The 23,365-nt window shown below is 40.8% G+C and overlaps 2 protein-coding genes across 3 annotated transcripts in view; one reads left to right on the top strand and one right to left on the bottom strand.

Annotated features, from left to right (window-relative positions):
• Positions 1-14,128, bottom strand: part of EXD1 (exonuclease 3'-5' domain containing 1) — a 41,180-nt gene extending 27,052 nt beyond the window's left edge. Inside the window, exons 1-5 of one of the 2 annotated variants that reach the window (XM_049898295.1) lie at positions 13,996-14,128; positions 10,080-10,148; positions 8,127-8,184; positions 7,705-7,832; positions 4,490-4,548 (exon numbers count right to left, since the gene is read on the bottom strand). In XM_049898295.1, the coding sequence (XP_049754252.1) occupies positions 4,490-4,548; positions 7,705-7,832; positions 8,127-8,184; positions 10,080-10,148; positions 13,996-14,128 (447 nt within the window). The remainder of the gene's footprint in view (positions 1-4,489; positions 4,549-7,704; positions 7,833-8,126; positions 8,185-10,079; positions 10,149-13,995) is intronic. The other variant, XM_049898296.1, reaches the window with a different exon arrangement.
• Positions 14,129-17,289: 3,161 nt separating this feature from the next.
• Positions 17,290-23,365, top strand: part of CHP1 (calcineurin like EF-hand protein 1) — a 42,960-nt gene continuing 36,884 nt past the window's right edge. The window contains exon 1 of the mRNA XM_049898010.1: positions 17,290-17,523. Within this exon, the coding sequence (XP_049753967.1) occupies positions 17,457-17,523 (67 nt within the window). The 5' untranslated portion in view covers positions 17,290-17,456. The remainder of the gene's footprint in view (positions 17,524-23,365) is intronic.

Genomic DNA, 23,365 nt, shown 5'->3' with positions numbered 1-23,365 from the left:
GACCCACTGAACAATAATGGCCTGTGATGCAGTGAATTACTTGGGACCCTTTTAGCCATAGTGTTTGTAACTCCCACTGAATGACTAAGCAGGACTATGTAAATGAGTGCTTGTGGCCCACCAAGGGGATTGAACAGTTTGTTAATAATACAAATAAGGTGCATGGTACCCTTGTGGAGGTGGGACCATACAAATAAGGTTTATGGAACCCTAACAAGGAGACCAGTCAGTTTTGCCATCCTGCTAGGCTTAAAATGGGCCATTCCAGAGGTGGAGAGGAGAGGATCTCCCCACCACAAAGAAAAAAGGAGCCAGGAGTAGAGTGCATCTTTTGGACCTGGGATCCCTGAGCTGAGAACCTCCTAGATCCAAGAGACAGACAGAAAGCCGTAACACTGGAGATGGTAAGATGCAGTGGCAGAAAAAAGACAACAGCAGAACCAGGAGAACAGCATGAGACCAGTAGGAGAAACCTGCAGGAGACTGGCAGGGGACAGTGCAGTGTGTTTCCAGGCCCACAGAGCAAGAAAGCTGAGCACCTTTAGGCAGGAAGCTTACTGGTAGAGTGGGATACTTCTGGGCACTTATGAGGAGAGCTAAAAGAGCTTTTTAACACTTGCTTGAGCTGGGTAGAGGCCAGGCAGAGAGGCCAAAGTCCAGAGAGAGACCTGCCTGCAGGCACAGCTGAGAAGAGTCTATCCTGACCAAAGAACTGTATCCTGAGCATTCCTGAACCTGAATTGTAACCTGTTGCTGCCCCATAAACCCCATATATGTGAGTATGGCCTGTGAGTTCGACGTGGCCATTGCAACAATTATCAAACCCAGGAGAAAAGTAGAAAGTGCCATGGGAGAGATGGTTGATACCAGAATTGGTAAAAAGGTTGAAGGGTGGGGGCATTTCTGACCTCTGCCTCACAGGAATCAGCCTTGGGCTGATCTTGATCCTCCTTCCCCTTTGTGAAGTTACAGAAGGTCAGAGACCTCTGCCATGCCATTTTTATATGACCGAAGACCAGTTGAGCTGTGGGATGACAGCAAGGACACCATACATAAAGAAAGCAAAAAGTCATTAAAAAGGCAGGCAAGAAAGAAAAGAGCAAAATGAATATCAGAAGAGATTCTGAACTTGCTCTTGAACGTAGCTAAAGCAAATGGATGAAATGATGAAGTAAAAGAGTTGAACAGAAGATTTCAAAGGGCAGCTCAAGAAGACAAAGTATAATGATGAAATGTGCAAAGATATGGAGTTAGAAAACCAAAAGAGAAGAACACACTTAGCATTCCTCAAGCTGAAGGAACTAAAGAAAAAATTCAAATCTTCAGTTGCAATACTGAAGGATTCTGTGGGCAAAATATTGAATGATGCCGGAAGCATCAAAAGAAGATGGAAGGAATACACAGAGTCACTGTACCAAAAAGAACTGCTCGACATTCAACCATTTCAGGAAGTAATATACGATCAAGAACCAACGGTATCGAAGGAAGAAGTCCCAGCTGCTCTGAAGGCACTGATGAAAAACAAGGCTCCAGGAATTGACAGAATACCAATTGAGATGTTTCAACAAATGGATGCAACACTAGAAGCACTCACTCATCTATGCCAAGAAATCTGGAAAACAGCTATCTGGCCAACTAAGTAGATGAGATCCATTTTGCGCCCATTCCAAAAAAAGGTGATCCAACAAAATGCAGAAATTATCAAACAATATTATTAATAAAAAATAACACACAAATAAAATTTTGCTGGAAGATCGTTTAAAAGCAGTTGTAGCAGTACATCAACAAGGAATTGCCAAAAATTCAAGCCAGATTCTGGAGAGGACAGGGAACAAGGGATATCATTGCTGAGGTCAGATGGATCTTGGCTGAAAGCAAAGAATACCAAAAAATGTTTACGTGTGTTTTATTGACTATGCAATGGCATTAGACTGTGTGGATCATAACAAATTATGGATAACTTTGCAAAGAATGGGAATTCCAGAACATTTAATTGTACTCATGAGGAATCTGTACAGAGACCAGAAGGCAGTAGTACGAAAATAACAAGGGGATAGTGCGTGGTTTAAAATCAGGAAAGGTTTATATCAGGGTTGTATCCTTTTACCATACTTAATCTGTATGCGGAGCAAATAATCTGAGAAGCTGGACAATATGAAGACCATGACATCAGGACTAGTGGAAGACTCGTTAACAACCTGCAATACGCAGATGTAACAATCTTGCTTGCTGAAAGTGAAGAGGACTTGAAGCACTTACTGATGAAGATCAAAGACTACAGCCTTCAGTATGGATTATGCCTCAATATAGAGAAAACAAAAATTCTTACAACTGGACCAATAAGCAACATCATGACAAAAAGAGAAAGGATTGAAGTTGTCAAGGATTTCATTTTACTTGGATCCACAATCAACACCTATGGAAGCAGCACTTAAGAAATCAAACGATGAATGTATTGCATTGGGCAAACCTGCTGTAAAAGATCTCTTTAAAGTGTTCAAAAGTAAAGATGTGACTTTGAGGACGAAGGTCTGCCTAACCCAAGCCATGGTATTTTCAATTGCCTCACATGCATGGGGGCTGGACAATGAATAAGGAAGACCAAATAAGAATTGATGCCTTTGAATTATGATGTTGGCAAAGAATATTGAATATACCATGGACTGCCAGAACGAACAAACCTGTCTTGGAAGATGTACAGCCAGAATGCTCCTTAGAGGCAAGAATGGTGAGACTTCATCTCACATAATTTGGACATGTAATCAGGAGGGATCAGTCCCTGGAGAAGGACATCATGCTTGGTAAACTAGACGATCAGTGAAAAAGAGGACGACCCTCAACAAGATGAACTGACACAGTGGCTGTACAACAATGTGCTCAAACATAGCAATGATTGTGAGGATGACACAGGACAGGGCAGTGTTTCATTCTGTTGTACGTGGGGTTGCTATGAGTCAGAATTGACTCGATGGCACCTAACAACAACAACAGGATAGAGATAACCAAAAAAACAGGTAGTCTTAACTGTTAGCAAGGATGTGGAGAAACTAATTCTTACCCACTACTAATGGAAATGTAAAATGGTACAATCATTTGGAAAACAGTCTGGTAGTTCATCAAGAAGTTAGGTATATACTTAAGGGAAATGCTAACATATGTTCACACAAAAACTTGTACACAAATGCTCGAAGCAGCATTATTCAGAATAGGCCAAAAGTGGAAACAATGCAAATGTCTCTCAACTGATGAACAAATAAATTGTGGTCTATTCATACAATGGAATATTATTCAGCAATAAAAAAGAAATGAAGTGGTGATACATGCTATAACATGGATGACAGCTGAAAACATTATGTTAAGTGAAAGAAGTCAGACACAAAAGTCTATACATTATATAATACCATTTATAGGAAATGTACAGAATAAGCAAACCTACAGAGATAGAAGGTAGATAAGTCGAAGAGGGATGAAAGGATTAGGGGAGTGATGGCTAAGGGGTATGGGGTTTCTTTTTGGGGTAATGAAAATATTCCAAGATTGATTGTAATTAACAATGTCCAACTCCGTGGACATACCAAAAGCCATTAAATTATACACTTTAAATGGGTGAACTATACTGTATGTGAATTATACCTCAATAAAGCTGTTTTTTTTAAAAAAAGAATCTGTTGAAAGCTAAGGGCTCCTCTCCCTAGAAAAACACATTTGTGCACACACAAGAATAAGCTGGCATCCAAACAGAAAGCTCAATGACTCCCCTAAATCCATCTGTGAACCCTGCCCTATGCTGAATAATTAGTTACTGCCACTTCTAAAATTAATAAATGATTACAGAGAAATCACCTAAATAAAGCATCCATAGTAGGTCTTTTAAAATGTAAGTCAGATAATTTCTGATTCTGCTCAAAAACTGCCAATGGCTTTCAATGAGAAAGCTCTGTATGATTTGCTTCCCACTCTCTTCTATCTCCCACCACTTTTCTTCACTGTGGTCCTGCCACACTTATCTCCCTGCTTTTCCTCCACACAAGTCAAATGCATGTCAGCCTCAGAGTCTTTGCACTTGCCAATTCCACCTTCTTAAGCTCTTCACCTAGATATCCACATGGCTAGCTAGCTTCCTCACTTCCTCCAGGTCTCTGCTACAATGTCACAATCTCAGAGAGGCTTTCTCCATCTGCCCTATAAAAAAAGGACCTCCTCCTCTTCACTCTAGTCCCCATATCATATTTTTTCTTCATAGCACTTATCACCAACTGATAGCTGTTTTGTTTTCTGCCTGGCATTAGAATGTAAACTCCTTGAGGGCAGGAACGTTGCCCTGATTACTGTTTTACCCCAGGCCTTACAACAGTGCTTGGCATACAGCAGGGACTCAAATATTAGTTGAACTAATAGGGAAAACATCATAGATCTTATAAGAAGAGAGAGGCACAGACACGATACCCACAAAAAGATAATGCTGGGAATGAGTGAAGGAAATACTTACTGCGGCCCCAAACTTCTGCTGGAACTGATCAATCACCCTGTATGTTACCTCCTCTTCCTCTACAGGAGAAGGATGGCATTAGAGATACTTACCTTCCTAGGCAATACAATAGCCCTCCCACTAATTTTGGCCATATTCATAAAATCCTACCCTATTGCAACTCAAATGTCTAATGTTATCTCCTGCATCAGCCCATTACACACATTATTAGCATGCTGTTTGCCAAGTGAGAATAAACAAAACCCTCACCACTGGGTCATCTTATGACGCAGACTATTTACACATTTCCTGTGATAATCCAGTAATGTTTCCCTCCTTGTACGTTTGTGTCCTGGATACTTCAAGACATGCACTTTTAAAAAGTACTTCATAACAAAAATAATTATAGTTTTAAATAAATTAGGCCTGGAGATGGGTTAAAGCCCACATTTTTGGAATTCTCTGGGTCTTGACATTTAATCACTTGAAAAACTTTTATAATTTAAAAAAGTAGAGGTATAACAGAGCATATACTTCGTCCTCTTCTCCCAACCTCTAAAACGTTAGAGTGCCACAGGACATAGTCCTTGTACCTCTTTCGTTTCTACCCATACTCACTCTCTTGATGATCTCATTTATCCTCAAGGCTTTAAATAAGCTGACTCCTGAATTTGTATCTCCATCTCAGACCTCTTTCCTGATGTCTGGATTTATAATTACATTTAAGTTGGACAAAACTGAACTACTCATCATATCTCCAAAGCCTTTTCCACCCACAGTCTTTCCTGTCTCAGTTTAATAGAACCCTATGCTTCAGGTGGGAAACCCTGGTGGCATAGTGGTTAAGAGCTACAGCTGCTAACCAAAACGTCGGCAGTTCAAATCCACCAGGCGCTCCTTGGAAACTCTATGGGGCAGTTCTACTCTGTCCTATAGGGCTGCCATGAGTTGGAATTGACTCCACGGCATTGGGTTTGGTTTGGTGTTTTGGATGTTTCAGGCTGCTGAGGCCAAAAGCCCTGAGGTCATCCTTGATTCCTCACTTCCCCTCAGTATACCCTGTTGGGTCCACCTTCAACACATATCCAGAATTCCACTCTTACTAACCCTACTAACCACCAGAATCCAAGTTACCATAAATACTTGTCTTAACTTATTTAAATAGCCTCCAAACTCATATCCCTGCTTTTACTCTTGTCCTTTCAGTATCTATACAGCATCCAGAGTGATCTTGTTGAAACAGAAGTCAGACCACATCACTCCTCTGGTCAAAACCTTCCAATGCAAAATTGGAAGTTTCAAAAAATACCACTTATAACTGTATAAAATATATGAAATACTTAGAGATGAATATAACAAAAGATGTACAAAACATATACACTGAGAATTACAAAACACTGCTGAGAGAAATCAAAGAAGATCTAAATAAATGGAGAGATATACCAAGTTCCTGGATCAGAATACTCAAAATTGTTAAGATACCAGCATTCCCCAAATTGATCTACAGATTCAATGCAATTCCAGTCAAAAGTTCAGCAGGTTTTGCCGTAGAACTTGACAAGCTGATTCTAAAATTCATAGGCAAATGCAAAGGACCTGGAATAGCCAAAACCACTTCGAAACAGAGAAACAAAGTTGAAGGACTAACACTATCTGATTTCAAGATTTATCATAAAGCAATAAAAGTAATCAACACAGCCTAGTATTAGTGTAAAAGGAAGACAAACAGATGAAACAGAATAGAGAGTTCAGAAATAAACCTTATTTATGTATGGACAATTGATTTTTGGCACAGGTGCCAAGGCAATTGAGTGGAGAAAGTACAGTCTCTTCAACAAATGGTACTGGGACAATTGGGTATCCATATGCAAAAAGAAGGAAAGAAAACAAATGAACCTTGATCCATACCTCATACCATATACAAAAATTAACTGAAAATGGATCATAGGCTTAAATGTAAAACCTAAAACTATGAATCTAGGAGAAAATCTTTGTGACCTTGAGTTAGGCAAAGATTTCTTAGCTACAGCATTAAAAGCACAATCCGTAAAAGAAAAAAAAAAAAATGGATAAACTGGGCTTCATCAAAAGTAAAAATGTCTGCTCTTCAAAAGATACTTTAAGAGGATGAAAAGACAAGCCATAGATTGGGAGAAAATATTTGCAAAGCACATATTTGACAAAGGACTTGTATCTAGTATATGTAAAGAACTCCCAAAACTGAACAATAAGAAAATAAACAATTTAATTTTAAAAATGAGCAAAAGATTTGAACAAACATTTCACCAGAGATATTCAGATAGCAAATAAGCATATGAAAATATGCTTAACATCCTTAGCCATTAGGCAAAGGCAAATTAAAAACACAATGAGATACTACTCATTAAAATTAAACCAAAATCCAAACCCGTTGCCATCCAGTCGATTCCGGCTCACAGTGACCCTATAGGACAGAGTAGAATTGCCCCCATAGGGTTCCAAGCGGCAGCGAGTGGATTCAAACTGCCGACCTTTTAGTTAGCAGCTGAGCTTTTAACCACTGCACAAAGCCCTCCAATAGCCTTTTGCTCTTATCACTCAAAGTAAAAGCTCAAGATCCTTAAATGATCCATGATCCTCCCCACCCTACCTCATCTCCTACTACTACTTCTCTTCTTGTTCCAGCCACACTCATCTCCTTGCTGTTTCTTCAAGATCCTGACATAGTTCTGATATCAGGGCCTTTGTGTTTGCTCTTTCTTATGCCTAAAACACTGTTCCCCCAGATGTCCTTACAGCTTGATCCCTCATCTCCTTCAGGTGTTACTCAAATTTCACAATGTCTGTGAACCCTCTTCTGTACACCGTAAAATTGCAAATCCACTGCTCCCTACCACCACCACAACCACACACACACATATTTGTTCTCTCATTTTTTCTTCTTTAGTATTTCTTCTTTGGTATTATGTATTTTACTTATATATCTTATTTAGTGTCTTTCTCCTGCGCAGAGCACAACAAAGGCAGGGATTTCTTCTCTTTTTTGTTCACTTCCCTATCTCCAATGCTTGGCACGTAGTTAGCACTCAAATACTGAATAAACAAGTGAATCATGATATTTTATCTTAATTCTGAGCCTAGAAGCAATGGCCCAGCTGAACATCACATGTAGAACCTTGATTCAGGGTTATGCCAACTGTGAAGAGTTCTGAACCACATTAAAGAAAGCCTAGAAAATCCAGAGTCCCAGTACTCACCTGAAGGGTTGTACTTAAAGTCATTCAGCAGAGAAGTGGCTGGTGCCTCAGGGGCAGAAGAAGCAGGCTTACATGTACTTAGGTATTCATCTTTCATTTTATCCATCTTGTTTCTTTCTGTATTTTGACTATTCTTACAAAAAAACAACACTCAGGTGAATTTGTTCTTTGTTGCTAGTGCCATGCACTGATTTTGTCACCCATCAATGATAAGGATGGGACCCCCACTAAATAGATGACCCATTCATCCACTGCTTAAATTGACTTGAGATACCATCTAAAGATGGAAGAAAATATCTATTTCTTCTCATTTCTATTTCCCTGGGCCACATTAGGGATTAAGCAGCTAGTGAATTAGAGTTAAGGCTTTCTATTGTGCACATTTGAGAAACATCAAAATTAAGAAAATTTTCCCATCATACCTAACAGAAGATGTCTCTTCTCTCACTGCACCTTGTTCCACTTCATCCAGTAGTTCTACTGTAAAATAACCAAATGGTTTCCAACAGAGTTCCCAATCTGAAAACAACTAACCACCCCCTTGCTCTTATCTTCCCAGTTTGACTAAAAAACAAACAAAAAAAAACAAGCCCGTTGCCATTGAGTCGATTCCAACTCATAGCGACCCTATAGGACAGAGTAGAACTGCCCCATAGGTCTTCCAAAGAGTGGCTGGTAGATTCGAACTGCCAACCTTTTGGTTAGCAGCCAAGCTCTTAATCACTACACCACCAGTAATTACAAAGGAAATGTTTGTAAGAAATGAATATTCGCAGAGGTCTTCATTGGCGAGCAGTAAATAATCAGAGCAGAAAAGACCATCTAAAATACTAAAAAAAAAAAATACTAAAGTCTCCCAATATTATGCCCCTACATAGCGCCCTCGGTCATTCAGCTGGATTAGGAACCCGTCTATGTCTCCTTTACCCTTTCTGTTCCAGAGCTCATTTGTGGTCATTCACATTGGTTCTGAAGGTATTTTTCTTTCCCCATTGATCCCAACCCTAATGCATCTTACCTCACACTATGTACTGTTGGGGAGTTTTCTCTTAAATCATTCAGAGAGATGTCCCTTCCACTCTCACAGGTTGGTGCATTAATAGTTCAGTGATATGAAATCAATTATTTTGGACCTCAGAGTCCAGGGAACATATGGAAATATTGTATTTCATTGAACCCAAGATGCATATTTTAAATAGTTCTGAAATTAGATGTTATTTACAAAAAATGTGCGTGACAGTTTGATGGGCAGCTTCTCTTTCTTTGTTAGGGTACAAAAAATTAATAATGCATCTTATAATTAATGGCATTTTAGATTCAACGAAGCACATTTAAGTAGTTTTCAGGGGAAAAGCACCTCGGGGGACCATTATGTTTCAAATGTCTCTTTTCCCTATACTATATGGGTTTTCTGGGTATGTAGAAGTACTGAGTCTAGGGCAGAGAAAGTGAAATTCACTAAAAATGCTGACTAGCCAATTATTATTATTCTTGCTCCCAACTCATTTCTCTCATCCCATTTGGCTTCTCTGATTATCTGAAGCACACTCACTAGATATCTTCCGTATCTATTCTCCTAGGCCAACAATTGTCCTAGTCTTGCTAAGTGGCTTAGGCTGGGAGAAATAAAGAACATGACTGCTTTCTTTCCTTGTTCAAGTGTTTCTCAGAGATCCTAATAAGCCTCTCCTGGGATTCCTACTGCCATCAATGAGGCTCATTCTATACTTCCTTTTCTCTCCAATTCTAAAAGGCAAAAAGCTCCAAAAATAAAAATTTTTTGTAATTCTTTTGGCGGCAAAACCTGACATGACATGTTATGTATAATCTTATTTTATTCCATTTCATATGACTATCCCCCCGTTTCTCTGTAGAAATGTGTGTTTTATTACAGAGAGTTGCCCAGAGCATCTAGGCATGTTATGTAATATGAAGAGCATACGCCTTGTGTTACATTTTCCAAAAACCCAGAATAATTCTAGATTCTGAAACATTTGCCCCGAGGTTTCAGATAAGGGATTCTGAGTAGACTAGTGAACCTGTAGTACTAAACTCACTTCCTGAGCACAGACCATCCCTTCCTGCTCAGATTCCTAACTCAGCCCACTGGCGAAGTCTCTAGTGACCAGTCCCAGCAGTCCTTACATTGTAAAACCAAAATGATAAAAATTCCTCAAAGATATTCTGCTCATAGAGTACCCACCAAAACAGAAATAGGGTCAATTCTCAAATACCAATTTTAAGAGTTTATAAATGCAGTAATTAAAGGCAAGACAATGACCCATTTAATTTCAAACACTGGAATGAGGCAGAGCAGCAAGTTTACTGCTACTGCAAATCCCAATACCAGCCTTCAGGGAACATGAAGCTCTCACCATTCACAATCTCATGCCCAAAAAACATCTTCACTCCTGGCACGCTTCGACCGGTTTCCACATTCTTCACTGTTTTAGAAAACAATTCATTTGATTAATAAAAATTAACATTTCCCCAAAACTATAATAAAATAAATGACTCTCAAAAGTGTCCAAATCAGAGCTTTATAAAAGCCTTTAAATTATTTCCTCCAAGACATTAAAAGTGAGTAATAAATTATATAGTCTTGAAACAAATAGTATAAAGGGCAGTGTGGTGCACTGAATTTATACTTCTCCTGAGAATATTCTAAGGTCGTCAGGGCTAATGGCCATCTATTTATCGTATTTCTATTTATTTTTACTCCACCTAATTCCAGAAAAAAGTTCAAGGCAGCTGACCACTTTTAGAGTCCATGCCCTGCTTCGTGTCATGCTACATGCTTGAAAATATTAATTATCAGTGACAGAAATCTAACTCCTGGCCCAAACACAGGGTTCTGTGAGTAGGTGAGGGCATTAGGAGAAGCTTAGATGTCATGGCTACAACATGCTGTCACTTTTCTAAATGGAACTGCTCAGAGCAGCTGTCTATTTTGTCACCTCACATAAATTCAAAGTAATTTGAATTTTGCCGTCAATAATCCATTGAAAATACTCTCAATGAGGTCAAAGGATTTGACAAATTTGCCTATTTGTCAAATCCAAAAATAATGAATTTTACAGGCTTATACTTGATGCCCACGCAACTTCTGACAACACTGTTCCCTCCTTTCTTCTCTGGCTTCCAGGGCATTCCTTGTGTTCAGCTCTTCTCCTACTAAACATCTAGAGCTACCATATTGACACCCACTCTAAGGTAGGCATTGTGTTATTTAACAACGTTTAATTTTTCAGTAGCCTAATGAGATAAGCATTTCATTATCCCCATTTTATGGAGGAATCCAAGGCTCTGAAAGTTTAGATAACGTCCTGAAGACCATGCTGCTAGTGAAAAGGCAGGATCAGGATTCAGAATCGGGCCTTGCTGATTTGAATAGCCATTTTTGTACCCATTGTTGCAAGGGCTCCCTGATTTCCTCCTTCAGGTCTCCACTACCTCTGCCCTCCCCTTCCACACTGATGCTCCCCAGGCTTATGTCCTCCACCCCTTCTCTTCTTCTTGAGTGACCACATCTACTTCCCATTTGTCCTGCCACGCATTATTTCTCCAGTTTGGACTATTCCTCTGAACACATTTCCAACTAACTAGTAGACAGACTTAGTGTAAAATTTTCAAAACTAAAATCATTATCTTCTCCTACCAACAAGCAAACCTGCCCCTCTTCTCACTTACATCAATTAGTGGCAGTACTGTATACCTAATTTTCTAAGTTATAAATGTTGGCGTCATTTTTCATTGTTCTTTGTTTATTATCTAATTATTAGTTCACTTACTCCATCTCTCAAATATTTCTAGAATCTGTCTTCTCCACTACTTGCTACACCCTTCGTTCAGACTCCCATCATTTCCCTTTGACTGTCTGAACAGTTCATCTATTCTCCCTATTTTCCATCTACTTCAATCCTTTATTCATAGGGCTGTCATAGTGATGTTGCTCTCTGCTTTGTCCATACAGTATATAACATTAATAAACAAGTATAAGTATATCTGATAGACCTATTTAGAAATATTTTTAAAACACATCAAAATGAGGTACCACTTTTTGCTTATAATACTAGCAAAAATTAAAGAAAGAAACATATCAGCATTTTTTAAACCAAAGTTAGGTTGTCCACTATAATGGGTACATACTCAATTGCTAGTAGCAAAGTAAAAACACACAACCTTTTTGAAAAGTTATTTGGAAACAGGCATCCAAAACACCTAAAATATCTGTAACTTTCACCCAGTGATTTCACTTCTGGGAATTATTCCTAGGAAGAAAATTACAACTCCAAACAGAAAAAAAGCTCTTAAGCTTTCTGCTTTAAAATGTTTAACCATTACATTGAAATTTTAAATAACATGAGAAAATGCTTGTTACAGTGTTAAGCAAAAAAAAAAAAAAGTACATATGATATACCAGACTTACAATGTCAACTCTATAAAATCTGTGTCATTAAAGACGAGAGAGAAACACACCAAAGTATTCCATCTGGACTGAATGCTTTGTGGAACAAACCATCATGCGGAACAATCACTGATTGTTGCTTACTTAATGCCATTTATTCAGGCTGGCTACGTGCCCAATCTCCCTTGCAGACAGCAGTGGCTTGGACTGCCAGGACAGCTCTTTAGGGGACTGACTCAGCGGGGAGAAATCTGCTTTTGCCCCCTGCCTTTCCTCTTCTTTCTGTCTGTAACTCTACCAGCTATTCGGTGACCTCAATGGTAAAACAGAAAGAATTCTGGATCCCTGCTGACTTTGGGGAGTCACAGTAGCCCCGGGCTGTCTGCCTTCTTTTCTATGGGAGGATAAACTCCTAATTTGTTTAAGTCACTGTAGGTGAGTCTCTGTTTCCAGAACTGAACATGGTTCCTAATTAACACAGCATTAAATTTTGGGGGGGAACCAGCCTGAAAATTCATTCCACTTAAAAATCTTTCAGATTGTTCCTTATTATTTTCAGAATAGAGTCCAAATACTACATGTAAAATCCTTTCAATATGTCTCACTCCTGCTTCTCCTACCTTCTCTCTCATCACATCCGCATACTGAATTTACTTACAGTTTCCTGAATGCATCACGTTTTCATGTCTCCATGTCCCTGGATGGCACAAGCAGTTAAGTGCTTCACTACTTAGCTGAAAGGTTGGCAGTGTGAACCCATTCAGAGGTACCTCAGAAGACAGGCCTGGAGATCTGCTTCCAAAAGGTCACAAGCCTGGAAAACCCTATGGGGCAGCTCTATGCTGCACACCTGGGGTGGATCTGAGTTGGAATCAATTGATGGCAACTAACAACATGTCTGTTCCTTCTGCTTAAAACAGTGGTTCTCAACGTGTGGACTTAGCATATCAGCATCACCTGGAAATTTGTTAGAAATGCAAATTCTTGGGTCCCATTCCAGAGATAAAGAATCAGAAACTCTGGATGTGGGACCTAGCAGTTTATGCTTTTTACAAGTCTCCCAGGTGATTCAGATGCACGAATAAAGTTTGAGAACCACTGGCTAAAACTATCCTCTTAAAACTTACCCTCTTTTTCCATGCAGTTAACTCCTACTCACCCAGATGCAGTGCCACCACCAATTTCTCCCTTAGGAAGCCTTACCCACTGTGCCAACTCAAGCACTCCCAGATCTAAATTAGCTGAAGCTTTGATCTTCCACAGCATCTTGCACATTCCTCCATCCAAGAGGGTATCACACTGTATTATACTTGTCTACCTGCTTATCTATCTCCTTACTAGACTAAGGTTTTTAAGGACAGGGGCCATGTTATTCCTATTCCTATCTCTGATACCTAGCACACTGCCTGGGATATAAAAAAAAATCAGTAGATGATTACTGAATGAATTAATGTTTCAAAAGCCTGTTACAGTTCCATCCCAGCCCACAAATTCTACCTTAACTCACGAATGTGGCTTACCAATAATACTAACCCCTCAAATGCCATGTATACCTGTTTCAATTCTGAACTTGAAATTTATCATGACAATAAAACAACAACCCTAGCAAGTTAATATTTTAGATGGAAAAAAACCCAAAAAAACTACATATTGAAATTTTCCACTATCACATCAATGAATATAGAAGTGAGGACAGGCATATGCCACCACATTTCTGAGTTAGGGAAAACAGATTCTAACCTTCCTCCCACCCCATTCCTTCCCTAAAGTAGGAATAATGTCTCCCTGCCAGTTGTTCATGGAGCCTAAAGCCATCCCGGAAACTCAGTCATTAATCTCTTAAAAGAGAACTGGGCAGAAGTTTATAAGAAATAGAATGAGACCTTTCTTCAGGACAACAATCTTGTTAGGGTCCACATGCTGGAGCACCCCTTCGAAGACGCCACAAACCAATGTGAGTTTCACCCTTCTCCACAAAATCTGATTGAGGAAATGGTAGTCACTGCTGGGATCCATGCTATTTGATTCCAAAAGCAGTCTTCAAATAATCTTCTTTAAATATCCAAATACGTGGAAATAAAAAAGATCTAAGATTTTTAAAAGGTTTTTTCTTGGGGGTGGGGTGGGGTTGTTTTCCCTTTCCTTATACCTGTGAGAAACAAGAACAAAAATGAATACAATTAGTTCTGTCAATCTTTTCAGAATGATAATGAGAAAAGGATCATTGCAAGTACCAATTCTAATTCACGATGGGAAACTGAATGTTACAAGGCTTTGGGCAAGCTCCTTTGTCTATAAAACAGGGATAATATCACCTTCCCTTCCTTAGCTAAATGCAACAAGCAGAACACTTAGAGGCTATTTTCAACAGGCAAAAACCAAAAAGAACAAATGCAAAAAATTTACATCGGCAAAATACTTGCCAACACATGCTGCAATAAATTGTTTTCCCAGAAATGTCTGGGATCCAACCTCTCCTGGATCTAGCCTTTTCTGGACTAACATTTCCAGAGGTTGACATTGTTACCAACCAAAGCATAAGTGACTGAGAACTACTATCACCATTTATGCATTATCAATCAGACTGCCATGATGTCACTGCAAGAGCCATTCCACTCCACCTTGGCCACAGCTCAGACACTGGGCTGCTGCAGCATCACCAATTAGTCAAACTGCCACGTGCCATGGACTTGACTGTCCTTGTAAAAATGATGCATGTTCACTATAAAGAATGACAATGCAGAAGATGTGCAAAGTAAAAATATTCTACCTTCTATAAAGAACTATAATTCTTAATAGATAAACTTACATTATTTAGTCTAATACCATAATTTAAAAGATTTTTTTTTAAAGAATTTTTTTAAACAATTCTGTTATTTGGATGTCCTGACATTTAGGACCCAACTCTTCTACATCCAGCTCTTCTATGGTGGTTTAAATTAAGAAGCTGCTTACTTTACCACACTAGGAATATTCACCAGGTGAACTTTGCAATTCGCTCTATGCATAAAACATCAACGAAATAACTAGATCTAACTCAGCTAGGAAGAGCATGAGAAGTTATAGGGCATTTGGCCAGATAAGTACCTTGTATCTTTAAGATCTCTCAAGTGCTTTCACAAATATTACTTCATTAGATCCTTGCAACAACTATTACCTAATGTACAGAAGAGGAAACTGAGGTTGAAAGAGATAGGATGCCTGCCCCAAGTCACACAGCTAGAAGACATTGGAACCTGAACCAAAACTAGGCCCCTAGTGGAGGATGCCTGTGGTCTAGTGCAAGACCAAGTGTTATGCACACAGAATCAAAAAAACCCAAACCCATTGCTGTTGAGTTGATTCTGACCCACAGTGACCTTATAGTACAGAGTGGAACTGCCCCATAGGGTTTCCAAGGAGCAGCTGTTGGATTCAAACTGCCCACCAGCCAGCCATAGCTCTTAACCACTGCACCAACAGAGCACCCAGAAAGAACATAAAACAAGTCAGCAGAGTGTCTGAGAAAATTGTTTCTTTGTTCATGTTAATCCAAAAGACAAAAGGGAAAATTTTTACAGAAACAAAAAAACTGGAAAAACCAGCCCTTAATAGGAAAAAAAAAAAACTTTTATATTTTTAAAAAAGATAACTAAGAAAAAAAGTTTGTGAGATACTTGGAAAATAAAGAAATCAAAGAAATGTTAAACTAAATCAGAAATGCGGTGGGCGGGGGGAGAGGTAGGGGGAGGCAAAACCCCACAAGGCGAAGAACGCTTTGACCAAAGACAGATGCAAATGGTTAAGACTGAAAACAACGAAGGGAACAGTAAGTTTAGGATTAAGAGACTGGTTTCAAGGCTAACCCAGAAAATAGATATTTATGTTGCTGACATCAAGGTTTTCCTAACACAACCATTTTCGGAAGATAAAAAGAAGCCCCTGTGGCTTCTCTTAGGTCTTATTCAAAGTGTCACTCTACATAATGAAGACAGACATCACTAGGTCAGGCAAGACCAGACCAATCACGAAGACAACTCGGTGAGACTAGAACTTTGGCCCACAAGGAAAGCATGGGGGCTTAGGCTAAGCCGTCAAAGCGGTAGGAAGAGCTTAAAACTAATAACGTAAGTTGACTTTGAGCAAACTGCCAAGATACTGAGCTCCCCAGTACTTAGGTACTAAGTGACAGTGGTCAGAAGTTGATTCTTCCATATCTCAAACCGGTTTGGTCCAAAGGAACACTAGAGGGGTTGAGGAGGCGGTGGCAGGCAGTCAGGTGAAGCCACAGGAAAAGAGCTGGTTCACCTGAGAAGGTATAACCGGTAATTTTAAACGTTCTCAATTAAAACAAATAAGAACGTGCCACAAAATAAACTGCAAAATTCCTCATTTTTAAGACAAAATAAGAAACTCCAAATAAATGGCGGGCCATACAATTAACTCTCTTCCGCCGTTAGGGTTTCCTTTCCAAGCAAGTTTGAGAAATGTGATCCTAATTTCAGCCAAACGATGAGTTCTTCGAACTTCAGTCTAGAACTAAAAAATGAGGGACTGCTGTTGAGGAAGAAATCTCAGGGACCTCCAAGCCACCCGGTGGTGGTTATCAAATCTTAGTCCTGAAAGCAAATTGGAGAAAAGTACGCAGCGCTCCGCCCCAAACCGCAAAGCGGACGCTTCCCCTCAAACTCCGCCCTCTCCCCGCCCCGGCGTCTAGTCAGGGAGCCAATGGGCGCGCAGTCCCGAAGCCGGTTGTCTAGCGCCCCCTGTGGTCGGGAGGAGAGAGGGCTGCGCAGAAAAAAAGTGCCATTCCCAGCATGCAATTCCCAGGGGACACACTCTAGGCTTCTCCCCTTGCGACGTTTTATCCAGCTATCTATTTTTATTGTTTCTCTCCTCAATCCATGCCACCTTGTAGGCTGAGAGTCCTGTGAGAAACGGGTTAGGCTATACGCTGTCTACCGCAAGTTAGTATGTTGTAAGACAGCGAGTCGATGGCGTTGCCCTTTTAATTGCAGTCGCTGGCGCCGGCATGCCGTTGCCCCTTTAAGGCCGGCGGCAGCCGCGGTTCCGGGGGCGGGGTCAGCTCTCAGTGCAACTCGGCCGGGCGCCGGGTTGATTTTTTCGGGGGCTGGGGCTGGAACCGCCGACGTCGGCTGCTGCGCAGGGCGTAGCCTCGTTCTTGATTGGCTAGTCCCCGGGACCGCCCTGGCCTGCGCACCACCCCTGGGTTTTCTCCCTGCCCGCAGCAGACACACTGCCCTCTCCCTTCTTGACCCCTAGTCTTTCCTTCTCTTCCTCCTTCCCTCTCTTCTTCGCCGTCGCTTCAGCCGCCGCTGCTCCCGGAGGAACTCCCGGCTCGGGGATGGGGTCTCGGGCCTCTACGTTACTGCGGGACGAAGAGCTCGAGGAGATCAAGAAGGAGACTGGCTGTGAGTTCGGGCCGGGGTGGGAATGCGACCGGGTGCCTCCAGCTGGTCAGGAAACTGAGGGCGGTGGTCGCTGGGGTCTGGAGCTGTGGTGCCGGTAAGGTTGAGAAGGTCCTTAGCGGCCTCCAGCGCTGGAGCTCCGGGAGCCCGAGGGCTGAAGGACCTGTTCTTCCAGCTCCAGCTCCCCGACTGGAACTCGCTCTTGTGGGGCTGTCTTTCCACTCATAGGCGGGAGTCTGTCAACCGTACAGCACCGACACCCCTCTTTTCTCCCTCTCCCCACCCCCACTATCCATGAAGCTCCCGAATTCCTTTCATTTATCTTTTCTTGCAGCAACCTTCCTTATGAAGAGGCATCCTGAACAGTAGGGAGAGCCCGAGAAGCAAATTCGGGAAATCTAAATGGATCCCGTAAAGAATGCAGTCTGTTTCTGTGACGTTCGAGCAAGTATCTAAAACCACTGACAACTGTGGAAAACCACAAGCAGGTTCTTGGCGTAAACTGGAAAAAATAAACCCAAAACCAAAGCCGTGTACAGTAGTAAGGTTTTGGAAGACGTGACGTGGTGACAGGAGATCTTTAAAGAGTCAGGGATCTGAGAGTAAGAGTACAGTCTGAACTTTTGGAGAAAACGTACGGATTTTGCCTCACACTAAGGATGCTTGCTGTCCCGATTTCAGATGTATTGGTTTCTGCTCTGCTGCTGTACTTCATGTAGTCACTGTTGAAATTGCATGTGCTCCAAAAAATCTCAGTGAGAATTTGTACTAACAAAGGAGCAACAGGGCTTTGCTTAGTGAGTTCCTTGAACTTTAGAACTAAAAAAAGAGGGACTGCTGTTTGAGGAAGAAGTCTCAGGGGACCTCCAAGGCACCCAGCGGTGGTTATCAAATGGTAGTGCTGAAAGGAAGTTGAAGAACAGTACGCAGCTCTTCACTCTGCACCCAAATTGCAAAGTAGACGCTTCCCCTCACCCAGCCCCTCTATAAAACACCATCATGTGTTTGCATAGCCTGTGAGCGTACATACAGGATGTTCTCTCCTCAGTAATCCTTTATCAACTCTTACGTTTTGAGTGAGTTAAACAGTCACCTGAGCTCTGTCTCTTCATGATCCCTGTCGTTGCTAATGGGGTAACTTAGTAGCCCATAAGCAGGTAACACTGAGGGGTGCTGGAATGACAAGCAGTGGTAGCCTGGAATACACTAAATGCTATCCTGTGCTTGCTGACAAGTTTAGCTTTCTAGAATCTTGGAAGGGATGTCATCCAGCCCAACCTCTTGTCAGATTGATTTACTTTTTCAGCATCCCCTAATATATAGCCATTTAACCTTTTCTTAAAGACATTGAATGACAACAGCGCAGCGCATACCAAAGGCTGTCTTTTTCACGATTTTGGATGAATGGCAGAAGGTAATGAGCTGTTTATAATCTGCAGTTTTTATCTGACCACTTGACTTTAGAGCCATTTTATGACTTTCCCTGACCCCAGGAGTAGAAATATATGAAGTTTGGATTCAGCAGGTGTTTTATTACATTTTGTGGCCATGACTGCTGGACAAACTTGTAAATATAATTAATTTACATCTAGAGTGACACCAGAATTAAAGAATTCTTGCTTAAAATAGAGTCACGTAAGGAGGCAGTATAAGTGTAGTGAGTACGGGAGAGAGCGCTTCGTGCCTTAGGATGAAAGGGGCAGTAATCCAATCCTGGTTTGTTTTTATTTGACTAAATGAAAAGGGCCTGGATTGCTTTAGGGTCTTGGTTATTTTCTCGTGTGACTGGGCAAGCAGAACTAAGTACTCATGGGAGAACTGGTTTTCCAGTTGCCAAACAGTGACTCAAGCACGAGGGAGAGTCTCATCCACTACCTGTACAAATGTCTATGTTGAGCCCAAAAGCCTAATGAAAAAAGTATTTATTGAATTTTTGCCGTGTCTGTGGTCAATGTTATGCTCGCTTGGTACTCGGAAGATGGTGATAAGAGAAGCCACAACCTGGCTGGGGAGATAAGCACAAGAGAGCTATGAGTAGCATCACGACATAAGATAGCTGAAATTGTGAGGCGGCCACTTTGAGAACCCAGGGCGGAGAGGGTCTGTTGTAGCTGGCCTGGATGCATGGATGAACAGATTAGATTTGGGTAGATTAACCTAGGACATTTTGGGTAGTTTCCAGAAGCCATTTTCCCCTCCCTGCTAGGAAGTCATTCCTCCGCTCTGGGAGTTGAGCCATCACTTTATCCTGTTGATGCCCATCAGCAGAGTTGTTTCTTAAAGCAGTAATTTTAGCATGATGCAAAAGGTTCGGAAGAATGAAAACAACAAATACCTGGTTGTTGTTGTGTGTGCTGTTTATTCCAACTCATAGTGACCCAATAGGATAGAGCAGAACTGCCCCATAGGGTTTCCCAGGCTGTGAATCCTTACCGAGCAGATCGCCAGGTCTTTTCTCCTGCAGAGCCGCTGGTGGGTTTGAACTGGTGACCTTTCAGTTAATAGCCAAGAGCTTAACTATTGTACCACCAGGGTTCTTTGGGAGGTAGGATTGTTGTTAGGTGCCATTGAGTCGGTTGTGACTCATAGCGACCCTATGAAGGGTAGGGAGGTTTTTCTTGGCTTCTTGTTCCATTAAAAAGAGTTTTGGGAACTATCAATCAGGGATGCTTTAAGTTAAGCGTAAGACATTTCACTACTCCCTTTGCCAGTAAGAAAATGTAGCATAATTGAGGAAAACTGACTTTGTATTCTATATGAAAGCTTTGCATTGAAATTGATTATATCTAAACATATTTTCCATGTTCTAAATTGATGAGAGTTCATATATGACTAGTTTAGCCAGTATTTGAAATTTAATCACCAAGTGTCTGCAAAAGTGATTCTAGTTAAGAATTACCTGTGAGCCTCAGTTTCATCATCTGTAAAATGGGAATAATTATAGGACCTATTTTACAGGATTGTTCTGAGAATTAAATAAATTATGTAACTGCTTAAAATAGTGTCTGATGCATAGTAAGTTCCACGTAAGTGTGAGCTATTACTTTGAACTATAGATAAGACCATTTTATTGGAAAACTATCATTTGCGTGAGCTGGTTGTCTAGGGCTATGTAATTGGGAAGGTGACAGCATTTATAATTTTCCTATTTTCGATGAGCATTGGATTAGGAACCAAGTACAGGTGCTGTTTCACCAATTCTAAGGGAAATAAAACTTCTAAAGGAGTAGAAATCCTGATGTTTCTAACAATTTAAGAAAACACTGTCTAAGGAACATTTTGTGTGGGTATAAAATATTTGTTATATTTTCTTTGACTGCTGCCTTCTTTCACACATCTGCATTTCTGTAAGTTAAAGCTCATTTGAATAAAAGCCATAATTGGGGCAAAGGTTACAGATGTCTTGGGAATTTCTGTAACTGCCACTATTAGTTCATTTTACTGTAGCAATAGCCTGTAAATTACTTAAAGCCTTTTTTTTTTTTTAATAGCCACTTAATTTGTGAGAAACAATTCATGCCAACTGACTAGTAATGAGTACAGATTGATTTATTTTTCTGGTGTGTCCTGTGATATGGGGAAGGAGTTGAACAGGTTTGGGAAGTATATCTTACAGGCTGGTGAGGTTTTGTTTGTTTAAAAGGGTGTAGTGATGATAAAGGTGGTGTGGGTTTCTCTGTAGTTCCGACAAATAGCACAAGCCTGGTAAAAACAATTGCTGGAGAACAATTCCCTGGGCTAGAATTTCAGCGGAAGCTCAGCTTCACACTGTTACTGCCTTAAACTCTAAGACCCCTTCATGACCCTTACCTGCCGTGGTGCCTGAAGGTTCTGTCACTCTGGTTGACTCTTTGGGTTAGACTGCTGCCTTCTGTGTCCTGTTGAGATGCAGATACAGAGTGTGACAAACACCTAGAGGTGGATTTTGAGTTTAGCCCAAAGTTTTATGCGCCTTTGTTGCATAACAATGGGGTAAAAACAGTGGGGTAAAAAACAACCACTTGTCATATTAGAGGAGCCTTGGTGGAGCAGTGGTTAAGTGCTCGACTGCTAACCAAAAAGTCGATTGATTGTTCGTACCCACCCAGCGGCTCTACGGGAGAAAGATGTGGCAGCCTGCTTCTGTAAAGATTTACAGCCTTGGAAACGCCACGGGGGCAGTTCTACACTGTCCTACTGATCACTGTGAGTCGTAATCGACTCCATGGCAGTGGTTTCTTTTTTGGTTTGTCATATTCGAGAACAGGGCTCACACTATTTTCGTAGGGGCAGGTAGTCCTGAGTATAGAGTATCCGGAGGTTTACTCACTTTGAAGTTAATTGACCTGAGCAGCAGCTGCTAAATTCTCGCTTTTAAAGGGAGAAAAGAGAGGCACAAAATGTAGTACAAAGTAGTGATCCCTGAGTTACGAGCAACAAGCACTGTATGGAAGAGAAGGAACTTAGATTGTTGTGAGAAGGCAAATTGTGCACTGGATTATCAGGTCCAAAAGTGTAGGCTCCCCCCAAAACTTTTTATGGTGTGGAAAAGTTAGAATAGTAAAATGAACACCTTTTGCTATATCGGTTCCCTAAGAGAGTAAGTGAGCTCTCGGAGACATTGGTTTCTTTTATGTGGGGAAACGGGAAATACTGGGGTGTGGTGTGTTCAGGAAGAATGGTTAGGGGCGCAGGCTTCAGGTTCTCAATCTTTTATCTAGAGCCACCTGTGGCTGCACTTGTATCCATTACCCAGGTTAGCGATCTGTTCTTTCACATTAAGACTCAGGATAAAAAGCCAGGACAAAATTAATTTCCTTGTTTTTTTTTTTTAATTGTGGTACAAATATGTGTAACAAACCATTTGTCATTTCAGCATTCTTAACATGTGCAATTCAGTGGCATTAGTTATCTTCATCGTGTGGGGCAACCATCACCACTATCCAATCCCAAATTTTTCCATCACCCATAACAGAAACTCAGTGCCCCCAAGACAGTGACTCCCCTTTCCCCCTCCCTCCCATCCCTGTTAACCACTAATAAACTTTGGTCTCTATTCATTTGTCAAAATAACTTTTTTTTTCACTCCCTTTTTGTTTTTATTCTTCCCTTTGACATTCCTCCTTGGTGTTTGGGCTTCTTTGAAATGCCTTCCTCCTCTGAGCAAGAGGCAGCGATAATAGTCAGAAGAGTTTGTAGTCAGGAAGGTGTGCAGGGTCTTTAAAATAATCTTTCAACAGTATAAAACAGTAATTTGTCCATCAGTGGAGAAAAATATAGCTTCACTCAAACATCCTCGTGTGCACAGGCTTTTCTGAAAGTAACTGTCAGCGCCTGAGACTTCCTTTGGGTTACCATGAAGGTGCAGGTTTTGGACGCCTGTCCTGATAGTTCAATGCCTTCTGGTGAGAATAGTTTACTGGAAATGTGTCCTGCCTTCATCTGTGGCAATTCTAATAGCTTCCTGTATGTGGATTGTGTAAGTACTTTTTAAGTACACCTTAGGGTTGCTTTGTATTCTTTGTCCCTTTGGTTTAAGCATCTGACTCAAAGCTTGCTTGCTTTCCTTCTTTCTTTCTAATTTTCTTCCTTGGTTAACAAAGCTCTTAGTAACAGTATCATCATAGCATTAATTCTTGCATTTAGGACATAGGTTCAGATGTGACCATATTGAGTAATGTTAAAAGTTGACATTTGTGTGTGCATTTTCCCACTGGGTTCTAAATATTCCAGTTTGTCCTGGAAGGTGGTATTTGTATAGTTGTTGTGGCTACTTGTCTACATATTTATTTTTAACATTTTGGTGAAATATGAGCTCAAGCAGTCATAAAGTGGTCTTTTTTTTTTTCCCCCTGAAATGGGGATA

Source organism: Elephas maximus, chromosome 10 (genome assembly GCF_024166365.1).
Source record: "Elephas maximus indicus isolate mEleMax1 chromosome 10, mEleMax1 primary haplotype, whole genome shotgun sequence".
Taxonomy (NCBI): domain Eukaryota; kingdom Metazoa; phylum Chordata; class Mammalia; order Proboscidea; family Elephantidae; genus Elephas; species Elephas maximus.
Note: the sequence above shows the minus strand (reverse complement) of the source record. Positions and strands in the feature narration are given on the sequence as shown.